Source organism: Pseudonaja textilis, chromosome 2 (genome assembly GCF_049901715.1).
Source record: "Pseudonaja textilis isolate UNSWEBS1 chromosome 2, rPseTex1.2, whole genome shotgun sequence".
In the NCBI taxonomy this organism is placed as follows: Eukaryota; Metazoa; Chordata; class Lepidosauria; order Squamata; family Elapidae; genus Pseudonaja; species Pseudonaja textilis.
In genome coordinates this window covers 41,260,457-41,281,088 of record NC_141991.1, presented here as the reverse complement: position 1 = coordinate 41,281,088, position 20,632 = coordinate 41,260,457, and the positions used below count along the sequence as shown (strand labels likewise).

The window sequence follows — 20,632 nt, the reverse complement described above, 5'->3', positions numbered from 1 at the left end:
GGGTGTGACAATGGGCGTCTCCCATTTGGCGAAATCTGTTGGCTCAATGACCCCTTGTTTTAATAGTTTATCCAATTCTGCATCTAGTTTTGGCCGAATAGCGAATGGGACTCTACGCGGTTTTAGCCTGATTGGGACTGCCTGGGGGTCGACTGAGAATGAGATAGGGGTACCGTTATAACACCCCAGCTCATCGCTGAATACATCTGAGTAATCAGCGAATAAGGAGTCAGTGTCAGAGGTTGAGACAGCATGGACTCCTGTTAGCCCTAGGCCGAGATGGGGAAACCAATCGAGCCCCAAAAGTGTGGGGAGATTGCCGTTAACTACCACTAGAGGTAGGTGACCTTTGAAAGCTTTAAAGTTGACAAGGAACTTGCCTCTGCCGATTACAGGAATGACCTTCCCCTGGTAGTCCTTCAGGCTAAACTGGCACTTCTGGAGCTGGCTTGTTGATAGGCTGGGCTGTAGCCTCTTGAGGGTGCTCCACGAGATAATTGAGAGCGCTGACCCTGTGTCAACCTCCATGCGGCACAGTTTACCTTCTAACAAAACGGAGAGAGAGATTTTACTAATGGTATGGCAAGTGTGCTTGGCATGGTGGTGAGTGCGACAGTTCAATACTTGCCTCTGAGGTCCAGAGTGTGAGAAGGGGGGGTGCCTTTGTGCTGAGTTTTGAGAGGCTTGGCAGACTCTCGCGATGTGCCCCCTTTTGTGGCAGGTGTTGCAGGTGGCTCCTTTGAATTTGCAGGCGGCCCTCGGATGAGATCCACCACAGGATAGGCACAGGGTGATGTGCTTGGGTGGACCGATGTTTTCTTGCTTGGCTCCTACCTGCGGATGCCTGGCGTTGGTGAGGCAGTGGACGTCGTTTTCATCACTAGGGGCTTCCTCTGATACCACCTCCTCGGAGTGGACTGGAACTGTTGTTAGCTTGGAAGTTGGACCATGGATTTCGGTGGCTGAGTGTGCTGCCAGTTCTGCTGCCAGGGCCTCCTCGACGGCTTGTGCGAGGTTGAGGTCCTTCTTAGCGAGTAGGCGCCTTTGGAGGTGGAGATCCTTGACCCCGCAGACTAGTTGATCGAGGAGCATGTCCTCCAGGTAGGTTCCAAACCCACAATGGAGTGCTGCTGTCCTGAGGGCGGCCATGTACTGGTTGATGGTCTCTTTGTCTGATTGCTTCCTCATACGGAAGGTGAATCGCCTGGCAATCTGTGAAGGTCTGGGAGAATAGTGGTTAGTAAGGATTTCTAACAGTTCAGACCATGGAACGTTTTTAACTCACGTGGAGCCACGAGAGCTGTGGCAGTGTCAAAGACGATGGCTCCACAGTAGATCAGGAAATATGATTTTTTCGGTGCTCCCTGCATCAGCCAGCCCAATTGCGTCGATGTAATGGTTAAAGCGGTTCTTGTATGATTCCCACTTCTCCTCATCCGGTTTGAACGCTGGGAAGACTGGATTGGAATTCATAGTGAGGGAATCGGTTGTACAATCTGTGGACAAAATCTCTCTGGGGCAGCAGCAAAAGGTTTCTAGTGCCTGTGGCAGGCAAGTGATTTCAGCTCTGGAGAGGCTTTTTCACGATCCTCTCTCTCTCTCTGGGCTAAGCACGAGGTTAGGCTGTCAGCCGTTGGCAGCGTTTTGAAATTCGCGCCTGCGTGGGCGTCAGTGACTTGACTTACAGCACCGCGCTGTACTTTTAGGTTTGAAATTCAAATGACAGCCGTTTGAATTTTGCGCCTAAAACAACGAGCGGCTGCGGCTCGCAGCGCTTCACTTTTCCTGTAGCTGGGCTAACAAGCGGCTACAGACGCTTCTCACTTTCGTTTCTGGCTGACCGCTTTCTCTGGCTGCGGATCAGCGTTCGCTTCTCGTTGCTTGCTGACCGCTTTCTCTGGCGGTGGATCAGCATTCGCTCTCGTTGCTTGCTGACTGCTCTCTCTGGCTGCGGATCAGCATTGCTCTTATCGCTGGCCGATCGCTCTCTCTGGCTGCGGATCGGCGGCTAGTGACTCAGCGGTTGCATGGTGCTTCTGGTAGCCATCCCATCCACGTCGCCAGTGTTAAGTTTGGGCAATGAGAGGCTGAACCAGAGCATAGGTGCAACAAATACTTTATTATAGCAATAAAGGGCTGACCGTGCTTGCCAAGCCTGGAACTGGCTCGCAGCGATCAGCAACTGGTTGGACCCCGCAGCCTGCTTTTATAGCCGGCTGCTGGGGAGAACCAACCAATGAGCGAGGGGGGAAACCGCCCCCGCAATATGAACGGACCTGAGTGGGAACTCCTAGAGTTCCAGGGACATAACAGAAATTTTGAGTAGTTTGGAGAACCGGTAGCAGAAATTTTGAGTAGTTTGAAGAACTGGCAAATACCACCTCTGACTGACCCTGCCCCCATCTATTTGCTCCCTCCCAAGTCCCAGCTGAATGGCTGAGTCTTCTTTTGTTGCCAAGAACAGGAGAATGGATCTGGAAAGCAGGTTAGTGAGGTGGGGAGGGAAAGGGCTTTTGTAGTAACCTTCCCCTGCCATGCCCACCAAGCAATGCCATGCCCACCAATCCACACCTACAGAACCGGTAATAATTTTTTTTTAATCCCACCACTGAAGTAAAAGGCAAAAAAACCCACAACATATTGGGAACAAAACTTGAAAAACTTCTGCACACCTTGAATATAATACATGAACCCTGACTCCAGTGAAAAATCCATCAAATACAACACAGTAGTAACTCCCCTATAAGTAAGCATGTCTACAATCCATTCACCTTACAGATTTTACATAAAATTAACTTTGATAAATTATGAAGAATATGAAAGGTGAAATTATACTATGCTTACGTTTTATGATTTTTAAGGAATATTTCAATAAAATTATGCTATAAACTTTTCTAACAGAGTTTAGAGATCTTGTGTTCACCACTGCAAAATAAAATAGTCTCTTTGCAGACCAGATTTTCTCAGGTTCAGGGAAATTGTAAAATGCAGAACATTCACTTTAGACATTGCTGGAGCTCTATGTACTCCCTGGCAAGCAGGTGCTTTTTAAAATTATTATCCTATGATTGATCCAACAACGGTTTATTAAGTTCCATGCTCTGTTCCCAACCTCTGTAGAAGCTTGTTAATCTGTTCACCTCTTTCATCTCCCAGTGAGCTTCTGCTCTGGCAAATGATGCATATTGTTCTTGCTTTCCCACTTCCCTCCCACCCCCACAATTCTATAAAGCTTTACTTACATTTTTTTCTATTTCCACCCCCACCCCACCCCAAACCTTTAAATAGCATCCTAAACATTTTGCAATGAAGCTACAAGGTTTCATGAATTCTACTTTACTTCTGTGAAGCTAAGGTATCAGCTTTTCCTTGCTATCAAGTTTCAATCTTTTTAGATAGACTTTTTGGCCTGGGTGGTTGAGTCTTGATTTACATATTGCAATCCATTTTGGGGAGAAACTCCTGCAGCTGGTGTGGCAACGGTTAGTATAGCCCAACAAACTCTTTGACTCTCTGCCTAACTATTTTTTTTTTAAATTGATTGATGAAGTTATTTGGATGAATAATGAAACATCTCAGATTAACAAACTTTGATCCAGTTGCCAACATTTAACCTTTTGAGATATTTCAATTTCTAGAGAACAGCAGAAAAAATAAAGGATCATCCATGTGCTCAAACATTCAGGAAAGCCAAGAAAAAGAATGAGGTCAGGCAGAAGGGAACAATCCCTAAAAGGCAGCAACTGTAAGACCTGCCAGTCAATAGGGCTTGTTTTGTCTCCCCCAATAGAAAGAGAAAGAAGCAGAAAATGATTCTAATCAAGGCCATTTTCTTCTTATTTTCAATTATCATCTGCAGACAAAATTTCATTCTCTGCTCCTCTTAACTGTTCTCTCCCAAATGAGTCAATTAACCAATTGCTTTTTCTGCATTTTTAAAAAGTGAACTAGAAACACATCAGAAATAATTTTAAAAATTATTAAAATGAGGATGAGAAAACATCAACTGAAAACACACACAACACTTAGGAGCATTAAAACATAGTTTACAGTATTTATTTTGTTGGAATGAAAATCCATCTGGCTCAGCTTCAATCTGGGAGAAAGGCACTGGAAATAAAATGGAGGCTGGAAGCTGATTGGAAAGAAAGGTTCCCTTTATTGATGAAGCAGAACCACCAATCACATGTGATTCTGGGGCAGCTGACAAAATATAGTTTAGAGTGGGTGGGTTTTTATATCTTCTGGATTCCTATGGGAGTTATGTAGGGGTTATGTAGGGGTCATAGCTGTTTCTATAGGCAAAAGAGGAAATGCAACTCCTAAATGTTTGTCTGAGCTAATTTTATCAACTTTTGTTTGTTGCTTATCTGAGATTCTGTTTGGTTAGGTCAGCTTCAGGGTTGACATTCATCTTGATGTCCAGTCTTTCTGAATGGATTACCAAATCTTTCTAAAAACTTCCTCCGTTTCTGCTTGGGGCAGGGAAACTGGGACTGGTTTCTACCTCCCTTAAGATTTTTTTAAAAATTTCCTTTGGGGAAATATTTTATCCTGCCTTTTTAATATTTCCCAAAACATTTCATTCTTTTAGGAGGGGGTGTGTCTTACAATTTATAAATCAAATTTCTATAGTTATGCATTTATGGATGTAATAGTATGAAGAAATCAAAGACATTAAAGTTCTCCAGTGGTTCTATGCACGAAAAATTAGATTTAAAAATTAGATTATATAGTTATCATAATATTTTAGAAGGTCTAATAAAATAGGTAAAAACAGAGTGGAAAAAACTAAATAAAACCACTCATAGGAAAGAGTCAGTTTGGCCTAGAGGCTAAAACCCAGGAGTCTATGAGTTCATGTCCCACTTTAGCCATTAAAAATGACAGAGTGTCATTCTTTCTGTGCCCAACTTGCCTCACAGGCTTGTTGTGGGGAAAATAGGAGGACAAAGATATGTTGGATATATTTGTCATCTTCAGTTATTTATAAAAATAATAAAAGTGGCATATACATCAATAAAAATAAAAGGAGTTCTTCAAGTCTCTTTATTGCTGTGCTTTCCCCATTTTTGCAGTCAAATACAATTTCCCACTGCAAAATGCCATTGATCTAAAGAAAATATTGCAGTATTTTCCAATGATAGACTCAGGAGCTAACAGAAGAAATATCGATTCAGTTTCTTCTGTTTCACTGATTTGTAAGTTTGGGAAAATATGGAAATCATATCAGTAGGAAGATTAATTACTACAATTTGTTATATATTTTTCCTAATTTCCTTAAAACCTTTAATCCAAATGAATATCTAAAAGGGATAGAAGAGACTGTGATATGTATCAGTTTGCCTGTAACTTCTGCTATACACCAAGAAAAGTCCTGATCAATAAAATGTAATTTTGTACAGTACAATGCCATCTATGAATTATTTCTACAGCCAGTTCCAGATGACTCATTAAAATGGATGTGGAGAGAATTTTATGCCATGAAGGCTTTCAAGCTGATTTATCAAATTCAAATTATAATTTATCTTTCCATTTTTAAAAAAGATTTTCAGGAAAGCCTGTCAATATTTGATGTAAAGAATGGTATAAAATTGGACTGGTTCCCTTGATTCTAAACAAAGTGGGAATAAACTATTTGTGAAATATTTTTAATGGTTGTAGTTGACATCACGCAATAAGCCTTAACTTGTCATCTTTGACTCCAGTTGGAACTTGTGATGAATTCTTTGTAACATATATTCAGCAGAGACAGGTTTTCCATCTCTAATCAATCTCTGGTCCTACCTGTAACCTGAAATCTTGTTCTGTCTCTCAGATGGACAAATTCCCTCACAGCACAGAAATGAGGGGATTTGTCCAACTTTTTGTTTCTGCCTTTATTTCTCATTTACTTCATCTCTTCTGTGGCTGATGGCAAGAGGCTGGCAAGTAGCTTGGAAGTGGGAGAAGGAGAAAAGCAATATACTGGTAAATGACAGCTGGCACAAATCATTTTGCTGCCTGAGACAGAGCAACAAATGAACTTTCATCCTTTCTTACCTAGTCAACATGTGTTGTGCTCTAAGACAGGAAAATTCGAAGTAAGCTTTTCTGTCCATCATCAACAATAAATAAACATTCAGTCTTTGAGCTTAATAGTCCCATTTTGTGTGTGTGTTGTTTTCAAGTCAGTGTTGACTGCTGGTGACTGACTGAACAAATCCCTGTAATTTTCTTGCAAGACTTCAGAAATGCCTTCTTTGTAGGGCTGAGAGAAAGTGATAGGCCCAGGTTACCAGCTGGTTTGATGCCCAAAGCAGGATTAGAACTCACAGCCTCCCAATTTCTAGCCCGATGCCTTAACTGCTACAGCAAGATGGCTCCCTCATAGTCCCACATCCAGGATAAAATGATGCAAGCTTACTGAATAGATTCTAAGATTTTGTTGCAATCCCAAATCTATATACTCTTAAGACAATAAAATGATGTAATAATGTAGTAAAATATAAATTCAGTGCTATGGATCAGCCACAATAGATATAAAAATTGATAGAAATGTCTGATGAGAATCAAAGATGCACTTTTAAAATATTAGTTTCATTGATCACAAAGGATTTAAAAGTGCTAAATCTTATGTTGAATTGTGGCATCTATTTGTTTTATCTTATCAGATGCTTCAGTGGATGGTCCACAAAATGGTGTATCTCCTCGACCTTGGGACATTAAAGTCCAAGTACCACAAATGTTTCAGGAAGACACCAAAAAGTTTCGTATTCCCCATTCTTCTTTACTCAAGGTAATTTTATCAAAATAAACAACAAGCAAAACAATAAATAATAAGCCTGTTCTATTTAACAGCTCATCCTATATTTGAAGACCAATGTATTTCTCTTTATTAGTCTTTGTATATTACTGGATCAATATCAGATCTTTTAATCATTTCTCCTGGGATTTTATTTCCAGATATTTCATGGATTTGATCAGTTGAGGGTTTCATATAATGTCCTTTAAAAACATAGAGAAGGTATGGACTAGATTACTAGTTACCATATTTGAAAATTGGGAAAGACTTGACAGGTGAATAAAAAGGCCAAATCTAGTTTAAACATCTGTCTATCTCTGCAGCAAACCATCATAATGTTGAATATGAGTCACTTTGAAGCAAAATGGGTGGCAAGCAAATATAATAAATAATAAATAAAATAATAAAATGCAATGCAATGATGATATGGTGCGAATTGCCTTAGTGATGCATTTCATCTTGTGGAGGTGTGTTGTTCCCCCTTGATGAAATGAAGGGTCTGGTGGAGTTGTGTTGCTCTGCCTAAATGAAGGCCTGAAGGGGGACTGATCATGACTGGCCTTCTCATTTAACATTGATTTCAAATCATAAATAGAATCTGCTATTAAGGAGAAAAATAAAATTTCCAATGCACTTCCCTAATTTTAAAGAGTCAATAAAATATGGCTCCTTAGCCCATTTTTTTTTTGCTGTATTATCAGAAACCCTGCTAGTCTTATATAGCATGAAAGCCTTTTTGTCCTTTGTTATAATTAATTTAAAATACAACAGATGCATGCTAAGATTTGAATTAGGTAAGAATAACTGCCCTTGTTGACAGTCAGCCCAGCTTAATTCAGGAATCACCATACATGATAGTCTATTTTTTAGACTGATTTCATTTCTATTTCAGGAATGTCATAAATGCCATGGCTGGGGCCGATACAAATGTAGTGGATGCCATGGTGGAGGCAGGGTGAGTATTGATAGTGTATTTATTATTTTATATTCTTTGATGCTAAAAAATATTATTACGCATGCTTATTGCTCAACAACATTGCTGAGCAACTTAATACTATTTAAAATAGGAAAGTTCATGTGTAGCTATTAAAACTCAGACTCCTGAGTTTGGTATGTGTGTATGTGTGTGTGCGCGCGCACGCACACACACACATATATGGATCTTTGCTTATTCAGGTTTTCTCCCATGTAAAATTGGAAGTATCTAGGCGACGTTTCGATGAAGTCTCATTCATCATCTTCAGGCTTGTGTCTTTGGCTTTGTGCTTCTCAGAGTTTGTGCTCTTCAGTAAATTACTCTGAGAAGCACAAAGCCGAAGACACAAGCCTGAAGATGATGAATGAGACTTCATCGAAACGTCGCCTAGATACTTCCAATTTTATGCGGGAGAAAACCCGAATAGCCAAAGATCCACATACAAATATCCAGCCTGACCAAAACCAACCCTGATGATGCTAACAAAATCAGACCTGAAATCACCAACATCCTCTGCACTAGCAAACCACCCAAAAGCAACTTATCCAAAGAAGAACAAGCTGCACTACTTAACCTGAAAGAAGACACCAGCATAATAATTCTACCAGCAGACAAGGGCAATGCGACAGTGGTTATGAACACATCTGACTACCAAACCAAGTTAACCAACCTACTCCAAGACCCCGCATACAAACCCCTAAAGACAGACCCCACCACCTACCTAGAAAAAACTACCAAATCCAAAATAAAAGCCTCCCCCATCAGTGAAGAAATCCAGCAATGAATCATACCCAGAGAAAAATCATCCAGATGCCCCAAGCTTTATGGTCTCCCCAAAATACACAAAGAAGGAACCCCACTCAGACCAATAGTCAGCTCCATAGGCTCACCTCTACAAAACCTAGCCAAATTTCTCGCCAAACAACTACAACCTTATGCAGAATCCATCAACTCACACGTAAGAAACTCATTCCAATTCATCGAGATCATAAAGAAACAAAACTTACAACCTAGCGACCTACTAGTAAGCTTCGATGTCATATCCCTCTTCACCCAAGTGCCAATAAAAGAAGCCTTGACAGCCATCCAAAACAAATACAACCCCCCAAGCACATCCTAGATCTAACCAACCACTGCCTATCCAATACATACTTCACCTACAATGGACAAAAATACAAACAAATAGAAGGAGCACCCATGGGATCACCCCTCTTACCCGTCATCGCAAACCTCTACATGGAACACTTTGAAACACAAGCTCTAGAAAAATACGACCACAAACCCAAACTCTGGCTCAGATACGTAGATGACACCTTCATAATCTGGCCACATGGGAAAGAAAAACTGAACAACTTCCTCACACACCTCAACAGCCTACACCCCAAAATACAATTCACCATGGAAACAGAAGCCAACAACCAACTTCTCTTCCTAGATGTCTTGGTATACAAAAGATCCAATGGCTCCCTAGGACACACCATCTACCAGAAGAAAACACATACTAACCGCTATCTACATGCACTCTCACACCACCACCCAGCACAGATCAATTCCGTAGCCAAGACACTCATCTCCAGAACAAAATGCTTAGCCGATGAACAACACCAAAAACCGAACTACACACTCTCACCAACGTACTTGCAGCCAATGGATTCCAAAGAAAGAAGATTACCCACCTAATCCAAAAAGAAACCCCAACCAAAATCCAAGACAGAGAACAAGAAAACGGCAAAGCCCTCCTCCCATATATAAAAGGCACTACAGACAAAATTAGCAAGATCCTCCAAAAACACAACATCAAAACAGCATTCTGCACAAACAGAAAAATATCCACCATCCTAAGAAACCCCAAAGACAAAATCAATTAGAAAACCAAGGAGTATATGAAATCCCTGCACTGCCTGCCCTACCACATACATTGGACAAACTAACAGAAGAATAAGTGCACGCATTGAAGAACATAAGAACTCAATCAAAAAAGAAGAAACGACCTCTTCCCTGGTCCAACACCTCAAAGCCACAGGACATGAAATTGATTTTAAAAATACCAGAACTATCGCCAAAACTGAACACTTCAACAGCAGAATAATCAGAGAAGCCATAGAGATAGAAAAATGCCCACACAGCATGAACAAACGAGACGACACCTCCCGCCTTCCAGCCATTTGGAAACCCGCCCTCATGAACAGACGAGTACCTAACATGAAGAAGGACACCAGACCCACACCCATGAGAGCCACACAAGATGCCACCACCACACTTCCATGTAGAAAACAGACTCCCACCCACTCAGAAGATGAGACACGACCATGGACCAGAAGCTGCACGGCAGCTGCATCACTACCCACTTCAAACCCCTCCGAGCCATACATGAAGCAAACCGACACCCACTATGAAGATGCAGAAGGACCACGAACTCAAGCCAAACAGCAAGATCACAGCTCACCAGCTCAAATCCCCAGCAACTAAGACTAACCTGAGCACAACCAAGCCCCCACCTGAACAGAACACGCCTCCAACCAATCAGAACACGGCTAACCCCCAACCAATCAGAACACAGCCAAACCCCCTACCAATGAGAACACACCCCCACCCAATCAGAACACAGCCAAGCCCCCACCCAATCAAGTCCCACCCCACTGGCAGTTAAAAGGAGGAAGCAGCTGCAATCTCACATTACTCTGAGAAGCACAGAGCCGGAGACAGAGGCCTGAAGATGATGAATGAGACTTCATCGAAACGTTGCCTAGATACTTCGAATCTTACGCGGGAGAAAACCCGAACAACCAAAGATCCACATACAAATACCCGCGAGAACCTCAGAAAACAAATATATATATATATACATACATATACATACATACATACATACATACATGTTATTCAGCTTTGTTCGGGTATTTTCCCACATCATTGTAGTTGTGCTTTTAAAGTTGTAGCAACGTTTCGGCAGAATCTCATCTGCCATCATCAGGCTTCTGTATTGTGTTCATCTGTGCGTCAGATTTTTACAGTGGTTTTGTAAAAGTCTGTAAAAGTCTGACTCACAGACAAACACAATACAGAAGCCCGATGATGGCAGATACGATTCTGCTGAAACGTTGCTACAACTTTAAAAGCACAACTATAATGCTGTGGGAAAATACCCAAACAAAGCTGAATACCATTCATGTAAGTACCCGCGAAAACTTAAGAAAACATACATACATACATACATACATACATACATACATATATGTTTCAGTTTTAAATTTGGGGCTAGCCTACTGCTGTGCCAGAATGGTTTTGTCTTCATCCTGATTGGTTGGGAGTCTTGGTCTGTGTTTATTGGTCTTGGAGTTTGCTGTGTTCTCCTTGATTTCTAATATTTTCTGTCTGTTTTGTGGCTTTTTTGTGTCTTGATTGGCTGGCAACATTGTGTTCCTGTATTGGAGGCTTTTAGTGTAGCTTGGCTCTGAGTAAATGGACGACTATTATTTGTTAGGAAGCTAGGTTTTATCTGGGTGCCTGGTTGGGGTGTGTTTGAGCTGGAGGTATCGGGGGAGATCTGTTTGTGCCCAGGTGTTTGCCTGGCTAGTGGTGTGGAGATTTTTTTTGTTTGTGAGTGCAGGCTTCCAAATAATTGACAGTCTGTTGGAATCATCTATTCTATTCATGCTTTCAGGTCTTTTTTCAATCTCTATGGCTTCTCTGATAATTCTGTGGCTGGGGTTTTCTATAGTGGCTAGGGTTTTGGTCCCATTGAAGTTGATGCTATGACCTGTGGCTTTCATGTGTTGGACTAGTGAGGAAGTGTGTTCCAGCTTTTTGATTGCATTTTTGTGTTCATCCAGGCGGGTACTTATTCTTCTATTGGTCTGTCCAATGTATGTGGCTGGGCACAGGTGACTTCATATATGCCTTGGTTTTCCAGGTCAATTTTATCTTTGGGGTTTCTAAGGATGGCTGCTATTTTTCTGTCTGTTTTGAAGGCAGTCTTGATGTGATACCTGTGTAGTATCTTACTGATTTTGTCTGTAATACCTCTTATGTAGGGCAGGACAGCTGTTCCATAGGTCTGTTCATCTTCTAGGTCTCCATTATGTCTCAGTGTGTTTTTGTGGATCAAGCCAGTGATTTTGCTTTTGTGGAAGCCATTGGCTGTCAGTACTTTAGTCAGGGTGCATAGTTCAGTCTTTATGTGTGTCTTGTCTGCCAGGTGTTTGGTTCTGGCAATTAGTGTTTTAGCCACGGAGTTTATCTGTGCTGGGTGGTGGTGGGATTGGGCATTGAGGTAATGGTTGGTGTGTGTTTTCTTCTGGTATATGGTGTGTCCTAGTGTGCCATCTGTTTTTTTGTAGATTAGTACATCTAGGAATGGTAGTTGTTTGTTTCTGTTTCCATGGTGAACTTGATTTTGGGGTATGTGCTGTTTAGGTGTGTTAGGAAATTGTTTAGGTTTTCTTTTCCATGGGGCCAAATCACAAATATGTCATCGATGTATCTTAACCATAGTTTGGGTTTGTGGGTGGCATTAGCCAGGGCTCTCAATTCGAATTCTTCCATGAACAGGTTTGCAATGACAGGTGACAGTGGTGATCCCATAGGGGCTCCTTCAATTTGCTTGTATCTTTGTCCCTTGTATATGAAATATGTGTTGGTTAAGCAGTGTTCTGTTAGTTCCATGAGGTGTTTAGCTGGTTGGTATTTATTTTTGATAATTTCCAGAGTTTCTTTTATTGGGACTTGAGTGAATAGTGAAACCATGTCAAAACCTACAAGCAGATCTTCTTGTTCCACGTGTAGATCTTTGATCATTTCCAAGAAGTGGTATGAGTTTTGTACAGGTGAAGCGGCTGTTTCAGCATGGGGCTGTAGCTATTTTGCTAAGTGTTTAGCTAGGTTTTGTAGTGGTGCTCCACTGGAGCTGACTATGGGCCTGAGAGGTATGCCTTCTTTGTGTATTTTTGGGAGGCCATATAGTTTGGGGCATCTGGAAGATTTTTCTCTTGGGATGATTGTCTGTTGGATCTCTTTGTTCATGTGGCTGGTTATAATTTTCTTCTTGGTTAATTTTTCCAGATATGTGGTTTGGTCTGTGTTTATGGGTTTGTATGTGGAGTCTTGGAGTAGGTCTGTCAATTTTGTTTCATAGTCTTTTCTATCCATTACTACTGTGGCATTCCCTTTGTCTGCTGGAAGTATGATTATGCTGCTATCCTTTTTTGGGGCTTGCAGCAATTTTAGTTCTTCTTTGTGCAAGTTGCTTTTGGGTGGTTTGCTTGTGCATAGGATGTTAGTAACTTGGTGTCTTATTCTATCAGCTTCATCTGTATTTAATTTGGTTAGGCTGGATTCTACTGCACATATGATGGATTCTGTGGGGATTTTTTTGGGTTGCTATAGCATAATTGAATCCTTTGGTTAGGACATCTGTTTCTGTTTTGGTGAGTTCTCTGTTGGAAACGCTGTATACTAATTGTTTCAGGTGTTGTTGTGAGTTGTTGGGGGCTTTCTTGTCATGTTCTAATTTCTTTAGTTTCTTTTCTTAACTATGTTGTTATTCCAAGGGTTTTTTTTTTTTCATCCTAATGTTATCTTAGCTATTTTGTGTTCCCATAGATGAGATGTGTTGTATGTAATGGAGCCAGGAAAGCCAAACATTTAAAATATCAGAAACGGTGTCAGGTGTGCTCAGGTACAGGTCGCAAAAGGTAAGGACTTTAAGAAAATTATAATGATGAATAATAACAATGATAATAACAATGGTGACTGCCCTCTTTTTATACATATGTTCATATACATGACTCCATCATACTATTGCTTTTCAGCGTTAGCAATATTATACAAAATGAATAAATATAGAAAGAAATGCTAAGTAAAATCAATTGAAGAAAAGGAAGAAAAGAGAAAAAGAAAAGGAGAAGGAAAGAAAAGCAGGCAAAATCCATAGGTGAAACTCGAAAAATTAGAATATCGTGCAAAAGTTAATTTATTTCAGTAATGCAACTTAAATGGTGAAACTAATATATGAGATAGACTCATTCCATGCAAAGCAAGATAGTTCAAGCTGTGATGTGTCCTAATTGTGATGATTATGGCTTACAGCTCATGAAAACCCCAAATCCACAATCTCAGAAAATTAGAATAGTACATGCAATCAATAAAACAAGGATTGTACATAGAACAATATCGGACCTCTGAAAAGTATAAGCATGCATATGCACTCAATACTTGGTTTGGGCGCCTTTTGCAGCAATTACTGCTTCAATGTGGTGTGGCATGGAAGCTATCAGCCTGTGGCACTTCTGAGGTGTTATGGATGACCAGGATGCTTCAATAGCAGCCTTCAGCTTTTCTGCATTGTTCGGTCTGATGTCTCTCATCTTTCTCTTGGCAATGCCCCATAGATTCTCTATGGGGTTCAGGTCAGGTGAGTGTGCTGGCCAATCAAGCACATTAATCGCATGGTCATGGTTTTGGTGCTTTTGGCAGTGTGGGCAGGTGCCAAGTCCTGCTGGAAAATGAAGTCAGCATCCCCATATAGCTCATCTGTGGAAGGAAGCATGAAGTGCTCCAAAATGTCCTGGTAGATGGCTGCATTGACCCTGGACTTAATGAAGCACAGTGGATCAACACCAGCAGATGACATGGCTCCCCAAATAAACACAGACTGTGGAAACTTCACACTGGACTTCAAGCATCTTGCAGTGTATGCCTCTCCATTCTTCCTCCAGACTCTGGGTCCTTGGTTTCCAAATGAGATGCAAAAGTTGCTCTCATCAGAAAAGAGGACTTTGGACCACTGAGCAACAGACCACTTCTGTTTTTCTTTAGCCCAGGTAAGACGCTTCTGACATTGTTTGTTGTTCAGGAGCGGCTTGACAAGAGGAATACAACATTTGAAGCCCATGTCCAGGATCCATCTGTGTGTGGTGGCTCTTGATGCACTGACTCCAGCCTCAATCCACTCCTTGTGAAAGTCCCCAACACTTTTGAATGGCTCTCCAGGCTGCGGTCAGCCCTGCTGCTTGTGCACCTTTTTCTTCCACATTTTTCCCTTCCACATAACTTTCTATTAATGTGCTTTGATACAACACTTTGGGAACATCCTTCTTCTTTTGCAATTACCTTTTGAGGCTTTCCCTCCTTATGGAGGGTGTCAGTGATGGTTTTCTGCACAACTGTCAGCTCAGTAGTCTTTCCCATGATTGTGATTCCTACTGAACCAGACTGAGAGACCATTTAAAGGCTCAGGAACCCTTTGCAGGTATTATGGCAGAATTAGCTGATTAGAGTGGGATACTTTGAGCCTAGAATATTGACCCTTTTCACAATATTCTAATTTTCTGAGATTGTGGATTTGGGGTTTTCATGAGCTGTAAGCCATAATCATCTCAATTATGACACATCACGGCTTGAACTATCTTGCTTTGCATGTAATGAGTCTATCTCATATATTAGGTTCACCTTTTAAGTTGCATTACTGAAATAAATGAACTTTTGCACGATATTCTAGTTTTTCGAGTTTCACCTATAGTTTCGACTATTATTCATTATATTGCTCCACTCCTTTCTATCCCTCTTAACTATCATTGCTTCCAAAGCATCCATATACAGCTATTTGTTCTTTAAAATTCTCACTCTTGTCTTCTTGAGGATCTGATCAACTCATCCGGTCTCAATTTCCTTTTGTCAATGTCTTCCTCTTGATCCATTTGTATATTTACTGAAAAAGGGGGATACTTGTAGGTCATGGTTAAAATTAGAAGTCCTTGGAGCTCTCTGGGTTTGGTTGTTTTCTTGCCATCATTTCTTGAAATGTCTGCAAGAAACCAACCAAGCTCAGAGACCTCTTATTTGTACATTTGTTTTGCAATTCAATTTTCATTTGCCTTCTCTATGGACAGATTTCCAGCTTCTGTCAGCAGAGGCCAGTCACACTACTTTCTGAGCAGGGACAGATGTTTTGGTTGTCCTTCCATTTTGAGCCTATTGTAAACAGACCCCAGCTATGATTCAAAATGGCTGTTTTCCAACTCAAATAATATTAAATATATATGAAACTTGTGGTTGATTCACATAGATTTAAGTCAATTCACAATTGTACACTCAAGTACCATTCAAACCTTATAGCTTCCAGTGAACACCCCACTAAGTGAAGCATATTCTTCTTGCTTTGTTAAGGGAGTGGACCAAATGACAAAGGAACAGTCCTTAAGAACTGATGGATCAATAGCCACAGGAGTTAGCCAATGAAGTTTGCTGGATTCTGAAGCCCTGGAGCCCTAATCACTCCAGCGGAGCTCCTGCTAACTGATCCGGAGCCCTCCTCTCCTTCCCCAGAGAAGCTCTTTCCATCAAGCCCTATCAACCACACTGGTGGAACTCTTGAACTGGATCACTTGGAGCCAGCAGAGCACAAACAACAGACCTTCATTTAAATCCCCCACACAGCTAATCAAAGTATCTTCCATGCCAGAAAATGTGTCTCCATTAATATCCCCCACACAATTTCCCCAGAGCCACATCAGACAGCTGGCAGGGAGAAACAAGGAGGGAGGATAGAGAGACCAAGTCTTTAAGGAGTTTTTCAGTCCTTTCTTGACCAGAGTCAGTGCGTGTATTGCTCTTATTTCAACGTGTTCAAAACCTAGTTTTTACAGGTTTTACAATGAGTGTCCCCAGCAGATCAGATAACAGCAGCAATAAATCAAAGCAAAGTTATAAGTAATCAGATTGCCCAAATCCTCTCTCTGAATTATTTTCTCTCTCTGAGCCACAAACTTTTTTTAAAAATTCAAGGAGAAGGGGCCAGAGATCCCCCCTTTCAGCATCTTTGCATCTTTACTATCTCAAAAACTCAATCTACAAAACAAGAAAGTGTAAACCCTTGCTCACTGATCATTTTCAAGAGGAAAGAGGAATACAGCTTGAGTAGGACTTGAAAACGTTTCCTCTGTTCATGTTTTAAAACCTGTTTGACACAAAGAAACTGCTGTTTTTCCAGCCCAGAAAAAGAGGCCTCCTGCCAGTTTATTAGGAGTTATAAACCTATTCTCAGATATCAGCAACAGCTAAGCAAAGCAATAACCCTTTACTTGCTGACTCTCAATACTACTTCATTACTTTCATTATCTCAAAACTTACAACTTTCTACCTTAAGACCTATATCAAAGATTAGATAATGATGTCTCCAAATCAATTTCTTTAAAATAATTAATTTTTATCAAATGATTAATTGATTTATTGTTTTTATTGATTAGTGTGATTGAGTGTTTAGTGCACATAGTGTGATTATTGAATATCTGATTAGTAAAATCAGTGATTTAGTGAATTTAATTGACCAGTGTCTTTAGTAATTACTGTAATTAATTAGGCTGTTTGTTGCTTAGCAAAATTATTTGATTAGAGTGATTTGAATAATCAATTGGTTGATTGATTGATTTTAGTAATAAGTAACCTTACTTTTGATTTGTTCTCTAACATATCAATTAACATTTATTAATTACCAACATTCATTAAGTAAGTGTCTACCTATCACATTAACCAGCTATTGTAATTTTTAGTGTACTATTGCCATTGACCATGCCAGCCAAAATCTCCAAACCAAAACAAAAGAAAAATATCTCTACCAATGACCTCCCAGACTCCTGCACATGTTCCAGATGTCTTGAAACCATCAGTGAAAGCGAAATTTACATCAAATGCCACCTATGTGACAATCAAGGCCACCCTGCCTGCTTAAACGCAAACAAAAGCCTAGCTGATATGGTTAAAAATTCAGATACATTCTTTTATCTATGTCCAACGTTCTCCTAAGCTAAAGAAACTGAGTACCCTACCTGACAGAGTTGAAAGTATAGAATCACTCATCACTCAATAGAAGAATGCTTAGCAACACGTTTTCAAACAACTATAAAAGCAAGCCTAATCTCTCTTGAAAAAAAAATACAGCACAGATAAGTGAGTACCTATCATCTCAAAATCAAATCCCACAAAAACCACAACCACTACCTCAACTACAATCACAACTACAACCAAAAATAACCACCAAACCACAGCCACAAACTATCACTATCCCATCAAATAATTCCACAAATAATATTCCCTTACTCATCAAAGAAATCATGGAACGTGAACAGAAAAGTCCAAATGCTATCTTATTTGGTCTCGAAGACACCAACGAATCAGACAACATCACCAAAGTTCTCAATATCATAAACAACTCAAATACAACAAACATCTCTCCTGAATATATCATTGAAATATCCAGAGATGGTCCTGGGTACAAATAAAATGTGGCCCCAAGATTTTGTAGAGTTGTATGCAAAAATGAGTCCAGCAAATGCATATTCATTCATACAATAAACGCCATTGGAAAAACCAATCCCAACCACAAAAAACTTCACTCAAGACCAGACTTATCCATACTGCAAAGAATCCACTCCCGTGAACTCGGTGCAGAACTCAAAAAATCTGACAATGGATAAAAGGATCTATACATTGACTACCGAGCTGATTGCATCAAAAGAAAGTCACACAACCCACAACTCCGCATCCAACACCACCCCTCCAATTCAACATCACTCAAAACTAGGCATGCATGCCCCTAACTACCTCTATTCCAACCACAACTGGCCTTAAATGCAAGCTATTCAATGCAAGAAGCCTTGTAAATAAAATACCTGAATTTCTCCTCTTACTAAATACGGCTAAATTCGATGTTATATTTATCTGTGAAACATGGTTCAATGCATCTCTCCCTGACTCCATTACCACAGTAAGAGACTATCATGTTTACCAATCAGATTGTGAAATCTGTAGAGGAGGTGGTGTTGCCATCTTCTATAAAAAGTCCCTACATCTAAAAAACATCCAGGTTACCCAGGAGCTTGCTATTCCTGAGACCATCGTTTGTGAACTATCCGTAAATATCACATTTCTATTCTTACTATGTTACAGAGCACCTGATTATGACATCAAACATGCAAACAAGCTAAATACAATACTAATATGGGCAGAATCCTGCTCACATGCTTTTATCTTTCTTGGTGACTTCAGTCTACCTCATATTAACTGGACCCTTAACAAATGTACAACTGAACCCACACATGCAACCTTCTACAGTGCAGTAACAAATCTGGGACTAGAACAACTAGTAACTAACAACACTAGACTTAACAACTGCCTCGATCTCATCTTCTGCAATAGTTTGAATTCAATTTATGGAATACAAATTAAAGAACCCTTTTCCAACAGTGACCACAACATGATTGACTTTTGTCTCAACATACGTCCACACAAAAATCATCACAATGACGGAATCCCCAATTATAACTTCAAAAAAGGCAACTATGATCTTATAAACAACGATTTCTCATCCCTTGATTGGCAAATTCTATTTACTGGATGCAATACTGTAGAAGACCATTACAACATATTTTTACTTGAAGTCAAAAGAGTCATCAAACTACATGTACCAATAACAACTCCGAAAACCAGAAAAAAAAATTACCCATAACAATAAGGAAGCTCCAATCCAAAAAGAAATCATTTTGGCAGAAAAACAAATCTGGTCACATTGCCAAGTTCAAAAGCCGATAAAAAAATTTATGCCACCAGATAAAGACTGAATGCACCAATTATCACAATAAATAAGAAGAAAACCTTCTATGCACCAATTCCACCCACACTTTCTACAATTTTGTAAACAACGAACTAAAAGACTCAAAGTCCATCCCACCCCTGAAAGGACCTAATGGTAAAGACTGCAACGATGATACTATTAAAGCCAACCTCTTTAATACATTCTTTGGCCCAGTATTTGTAAACAGCAATGGATCATGCCCAGTATTTCCTAGTTGAACCACAGACAACTACAATGATCGATTTTACAGAAGACAATGTTGAAAAAGCACTACACAATCTCTCTATCTACTGGACCAGATGGAATATGTGCCTACTTCTTAGAAAAGCTACCCACTGCCATAGCCGAACCCTCTAAGCATAATCTTTGAAAAATCTTTCAGGACCAGCTCCTTGCCAAAACTATGGTCACAAGCCACGGTCATCCCCATCTTCAAAAAGGGAGAGCCCAGCCTAGTTGAAAATTACAGACCAATCTCTTTACGCTGCGTCACCTGTAAAGTCATGGAATCAATTATTAACCAATCCATCACCCTCCATTAGAAACAAACAACCTACTCTCTAATAAACAATTTGGTTTTAGGAAAAAACTATCATGTAATCTGCAACTCTTACACTGCAAAAACATATGGACTACACAACTTGATCAGGGCAAAGCAATAGACGCAATCTACATAGATTTCTGTAAAGCCTTTGATTCAGTGATACACGACAAACTACTCCTAAAACTAAAATCTTACAGTATCTCTGGACACCTGCATAACTGGATAGAAGCATTCCTGTCAAACAGACAACAAATGGTCAAAATTGGGAGTGTCCTATCAAATTCTGTACCTGTCAACAGTGGTGTCCCCCAAGGCAATGTTCTAGGACCAACTCTTTTCATACTGTACATAAACGACCTCTGTGATCATATTAAGAGCAACTGCGTTCTCTTCGCTGATGATGTAAAGTTATTCAACACCACAGACAATTTTGCTACCCTTCAAAAAGACCTTGACTATGTATCAGAATGGTCAAACAAATGGCAACTTCAAATCTCAACAAATAAATGCTCTGCCCTACATATTGGCAAAAAAAAATTCAGAAAATAAAATACAGGCTGAATAGTCAAGTTGATGATCCAGACTCTGTCAAGCAGCTTGGAATTCTCATCTCAAATGATCTAAGTGCTAGAGCCCACTGTAACTACATAGGCATTAAGATTTGTTAACCTAATCTTACGTAGCTTTTTCTCTGGTAAT

At 40.2% G+C, this 20,632-nt stretch overlaps 1 protein-coding gene across 2 annotated transcripts in view; it reads left to right on the top strand.

Moving 5' to 3' along the window:
- SSUH2 (ssu-2 homolog) overlaps positions 1-20,632 on the top strand; it is a 62,741-nt gene that overhangs the window by 23,383 nt on the left and 18,726 nt on the right. For both annotated transcript variants that reach the window (XM_026721253.2, XM_026721259.2), the window contains 3 exons: positions 6,654-6,778; positions 7,677-7,739; positions 13,362-13,453. In XM_026721253.2, coding sequence (XP_026577038.1) covers positions 6,654-6,778; positions 7,677-7,739; positions 13,362-13,453 — 280 coding nt within the window. The remainder of the gene's footprint in view (positions 1-6,653; positions 6,779-7,676; positions 7,740-13,361; positions 13,454-20,632) is intronic.